This window comes from Apis dorsata, unplaced genomic scaffold, assembly GCF_000469605.1.
Source record: "Apis dorsata unplaced genomic scaffold, Apis dorsata 1.3 scaffold_221, whole genome shotgun sequence".
Classification (NCBI taxonomy): domain Eukaryota; kingdom Metazoa; phylum Arthropoda; class Insecta; order Hymenoptera; family Apidae; genus Apis; species Apis dorsata.
Genome location: NW_006263503.1, coordinates 243,432 through 248,550, shown reverse-complemented (window position 1 = coordinate 248,550; position 5,119 = coordinate 243,432). Strand labels below are relative to the sequence as shown.

The following is a 5,119-nucleotide window of genomic DNA, read 5'->3' as shown; positions in this document are numbered from 1 at the left end:
CGTATCTCCCTCGAGTTCGAATTTCGTGGTCCCACGTCGATGTTCTTTCGTCTCGTTTCGTCCATCCGTCCGCTCGTCCGTCCGCTCGTCCATTCGTTGCCGCGCGGATTCAATGTCCATGCAAAGTAAACGGCGGCCCCGGGACTGGCTGTCAATTATCCGTTATATACGGCCCTGGCCCTCGAACCCATTCTTAACGACCCCTTAAACCTGGCCACGGAGACTCCACATCCCCCTCCTCCGTATCGCGCCCGAAAACTCGCAGGCACGGGGAGGTCTCTCTTCGACCGCGAGGACACGAACGAACGAACGAACGAACGACACGAGGAGGACGAAATTGAAGAGGAAAGGAAGGCCGGCTGCGAGAGCCAAGGGGTAAGGCAGAAGCAGTTTCCGGGAATCGTTTGGTATTCCAACGCTACCGCCACTCGCGGCACCTTCCTCCTTCAAACTGCGGACAGATTCCTCCGTGGCCTCGTCCCGATCGCTTCTATAGCCGCGCCGCGAAGTGTGTCAGAATTGCAAATGGACAGCGCGGCACCCGACGAAACACAGGGGCCGAGAGAGCTCGACCGCGAAGGAAAGAGGGCGCGAATTCCATCGTGTAATTCTCCGAGATGGATTCGAGCCGAGACCGAGGAATTCGTGCCTGTTCCGAAGTGGGGGAGTGGGTTTTGGGGAAGGGTACAGGGTGACGCGTTCCTTGTCGACAGTGGGAAAGATTCGTTTCGATTTTACGAGGGAATCGTTCCTTTGTCCCGCTGGGAGAAACTGTCTCTTTTTCTAGCGCGTGTTTGTTTCACGATGTGCAGAGAGAGAAAAAGAGAGAGAGAATAAAATCTTTTTCAGCATCGAGAATCTACGTATACGAGTGCCAATTGTAACGACTCTGTAACGATCAGTTTTTCTGACGAACGAGTCTTTACGATTGCGTGATTTAAAATGCATGGTGGACGGTGTAATGTAATAAACGCGCGAGTCGATCCATTGGCGCGAAATTAAAGAATTCTTTAACGAGAGGGCGCTGCTCGCGTTACCTACCAACGAATGGCGCGCCGAGGAGAACGTTGAGGTTAACAAGTACGAGGCATCGTTCCTTCGCTCGTAAACGCCAACGCCTCGTAATTATAACGATACGTTTCGTTCGAACGTAACGAGCAAAACGGGAGGAGATCGGAAAGCTATGGGCTTCTCTCGTGGCGTCAACAACACTTTCTGCTCGTTACGTCGATACCAAGGATCGCAAATCAATCAAACCTCCTTCCTGCTAAGAGATCTTTTCCCGAACGAGTTAATTGACCGTACGTACCGCGACAAGAATCGTATTCCTCGTAGACCTCGTTTCCATTTGTTAACGTAACTGTATGTACGTACCGAATGAAGCAAAACGTTATTTCTTTACTCACCGAATTCAGACTGCTCAGACGATCGCGATCCCTGCCAAACTCCTCGAGAATTTTGCACGATTTGGTTAGGTTTCTTCGTTTACACCGTATACTTTCTATTGCAATAGAAGCGTGCGAACCGTTTTACGTATTCGCATGAATTTCACGAAAACGTATAAATTGAACGTATATAAGGAATATAGGAAATGAACTACAAGGACACGGTAAATTTTCAAACGAACCTGGATCTACGCGATGCGATACCGTACACGACTGGTAAACGGTGATGTTCGATTGTTTCTCCAATCCGCGACGCATATAGAGGGCGTGATCGCGAATCAACTATAGATGTCGTACTTATCCTCGTAACCAGTGTTCGGTAATGGACGACCAAGAGTTTCGTGAAATTTTTCTGCACCGGTCTCGAGTTTACATTTTTTGTTATGTGACGTGATTGAAAACGCCTGAAGCGTGGAATACGCGATAATTCGTCGAGGATGCGTCACCGTGCGGATAATAGCTTATCAACAAAGCATCGGCGAGGCGTGCGAAGGAAGTGACAGAGCGGTCTCCTCTCGGCCCGGGCGGAACAAAGAGAAAAAAAGTGAGCGAGCAATGGAGGGTGTGATGGAATCCTGATGCCAGGAGTCCAGTCACGGGTTTTGTCGACGCCTTCGAGAGAAGGGTCTTGACACAACGGGGCTTTAATTACGTCGATATCACGGTAATTAAGTCGATCAATGCGTACCATTGTAAACCGACCATGGGGCTCCATCGACGTTAAGGCCCATCCATAATCATGATCATGGACCCTTTCGTTCGGCACAAAAGCATCCTGTCCCATAGGACACCGGGGTGTTTCGATCCTTTTCGTGCGTCACATCTTTCCTTTTTTGGATGAAACCCTGCGAAAAAAGAATGCAAAAATTCACACGATCCGCCTCGTGATAGATACAGTTTCTTTACCGACCGAAACCCACACACGATGTAATTCTCGCGAAAGTTAAAAGTAAAAATATTACTTTTTTAAAAAGATTGAAATATTATTTCGACGTTGGTTTGGAAACAATGTAATAATCTTTGAATAATTATTTCGCAAGAAGGTAAAAATAAGATGCACAAAGAGATCGTTGTTACAATTTATCCTAATAATATCCTAGTCAATTATACCGCACGTGGCTCGAAGGCAAAGCTCGCACTGTGACGAATATAAATACTCTCCTTTCAATTTCTCGTCGTTCGAAAGAAATGCAGCGTTGGAAGTCGATATTTCTTCGAGCCGAGGGAAATCGTGTGTGAAATTCATGGCTCGGGGCGGCCACGGTCTCGTGGCACATGGTCTCGTTCGTCGTGGTAATCGCGGCTTGTGCAACCATCGATACCAGAAAATCGTTCAAAATCGCTCCTCCCTAAAACGTGCTCGCTGGGAGGTTCTTCGCGTCACGAATACGACAATATTCGATGCATTAATCGAATCGAGTTTACTTTACAATCATCCGCACGATATTTTCCTGAAATATTTCCTTCGGCTTGATCATTTTCATCAGATAACCTCAAACTGTGCAAGCACGAATGTAATTCGCGTTCTTTGCGCCATATTCCTCGCGATACGATGAGTTTATACAGTTCAATATTAAAAAAGTGACAAGTGCTCTCTCGTTATAATCCCCTACGTTGACTATTATAAGCCGTTTTAACGTCTAATAGTGCTCGAATATCGAAATCTTGTCATCGAGAAAATTGAAAAAGAGAAGAAAGGAAAAGAAACGTTCCTTCGATGCCCCAATTACGAGAAACGATCCCAAAAGGCCGATGACGAGCGTTTCGTCACTGTTTACCGAGGTTTAAAACTTGCAGCGGACGAGAAACGAAAAGAGAAAGATTTTTGTTTGCGACCGCCCGCGCTGTCTTCACTGTTTGTCGTAGGAGTTAGGAACTCGAGCCCGGCTGCTCACAAAGTGCCGCTCTCTCGTGCAACAACCGCTTCGAGCGACGAAACGAACGGTGCACTTTTTTACTCGTTATTTAGTACCGGTGATTCAGTGAGCGCGATCTCTGCGCGCGTATCTTCTTTTTTTCAATTCGAATTCGCGTTCAGAAATTAAAATTCAATTCCAGCTTGAAGCGTGGAATGAAAGTGTTGAAACGTGTTGTGAAAATGGTGCGATGGTGCGATTGACGTTGCAGGTGACGGTGGGCAGCACGAGCACGCCAAGCACCAACACGGTTCACCCGGGCGTGAACGACATGGACTGGTTCGCCGGTGTGGCCGAAGAAGAATTGCTGTACTACACGGGCGTCGGGAACGACGTCGACTCGCTTTGGGCTGTGATCGGGAGCTTCGTGCCACCGCCGCCTAGGCCGCCTTATTTACCAGAGGAGGGTGTTACCACCGACGGACTCACCACCTGTGATTTGTGCTCGTGGGCGTGGAGAAACGACAGGCATTCCTTTTCCCTCGACGGCACTCTCGGTAAGTGGAGACACTCGCTCCTCGTTTCCTTTCAACCACCTTCAATTTTCCAAACTCGGCCAAGACATTCCAAGCGTACGTGTAAATTCGAAACGTATACAAGAGAGTAAACTCGTTCGCTCGAACTGCCCCTTCCACCTTCCGCTTTTAATTAAGATCCTTTGTCCGTCTGTTTTCTTTCGCGTCATCTCCGCAAGATGACGTTACTAGTGTCGAGCGGAGTGTAGTTCCTCCCGTCACCACTTCAATCGGACCTCACTCGAAAAGTTAGGAGTTGGGAAAAAGGAGTCTGTCGGTAGCAACATTAAGGATTATTATTCTTTTTTCTTTTTTTTTGTACATACTCCACCGTATTTGCGGCGTATTTGCCGAGCAAACAGCTTTCTCATGATGATGCTCGAGACGAGGTTTAACTCTGTCCAAAGTGAAGGCCCTTCGTTGCGAAGTCCTTCTTCGTTGGAAGAATTTTCGTGGGGCTTAACTTTGCTCGTTGGAATGGATAACGTAACCGAGAAAATGAGGGCTATTATCGGTGATGCACGGCGATGTTCCAACTCGAGTCAAGTATCTCCGTTCCTTCTCCTTTGCATAATAAAAGAACCTGAAAGGGGTGGGGGGAAGCGATTTCATTACGGAACCTTTCGATGGTTAGGCAGCACGTTAGAAACCGAGCCTCTATTAGGGATAAACGAAGCGAACCTTATTAACGATTTGTATAGATGAAACGTCAGGACTTGTGCGCAAATCCTTAAATCAAATATAATTAAACAACGAATCGCGTTGAAAGAAAGGTTGAAACGCGAGAGCACCGAGTATCGAGTATCGATACATAAAGGAGGACGCGATAATCGATAAAGGAGGAAATTGATTGAAACTCGAGGAAGGAAAGAATGGAAAGGGAGTATAGGTGTATAGGTTCGGAGGGGAAAGGGTGAAAGGTCGATCGTTTGGATGCACCATGGGAGGCCCCGGCGCGCGTTCGTGCTCTCTCGCGCGGGATCCCTCCCTCCCCCCCTCCCCTCCGCGTCCCTCATTCGACTCGCGCTAATTCTCGTGACGGACAAATTAAGACGGATAATTCAAGAGCTCGCCCTCGCTTTGGCCCGACCTCCGCATCCGGCTCACCCGTTTCGACCAATCGGAGGCCCGACCCGACCACTCCTATATGCCTCTCCCCTCGCCATTTGCTTGATTCGCTTTACCCTCTTCCCTTCGATCGAGTTAACGCGTTTGTAATCGAAGAAGTTTAAATTGAAAATCC

At 48.0% G+C, this 5,119-nt stretch overlaps 2 protein-coding genes across 3 annotated transcripts in view; one reads left to right on the top strand and one right to left on the bottom strand.

Moving 5' to 3' along the window:
- The window catches only part of LOC116185599, a 50,740-nt gene extending 49,055 nt beyond the window's left edge, over positions 1–1,685 (bottom strand). The window contains exon 1 of the mRNA XM_031510333.1: positions 1,407–1,685. The gene's annotated coding sequence lies outside the window, so the exon portion shown is untranslated. The remainder of the gene's footprint in view (positions 1–1,406) is intronic.
- Positions 1–5,119, top strand: part of LOC102675689 (TSC22 domain family protein 1-like) — a 65,593-nt gene that overhangs the window by 34,956 nt on the left and 25,518 nt on the right. The window contains exons 1-2 of one of the 2 annotated variants that reach the window (XM_006615350.2): positions 1,799–2,109; positions 3,573–3,858. In XM_006615350.2, coding sequence (XP_006615413.2) covers positions 3,633–3,858 — 226 coding nt within the window. In that variant the 5' untranslated portion in view covers positions 1,799–2,109; positions 3,573–3,632. Of the gene's footprint in view, positions 1–1,798; positions 2,110–3,572; positions 3,859–5,119 lie in introns of those variants that run through there. The other variant, XM_031510331.1, reaches the window with a different exon arrangement.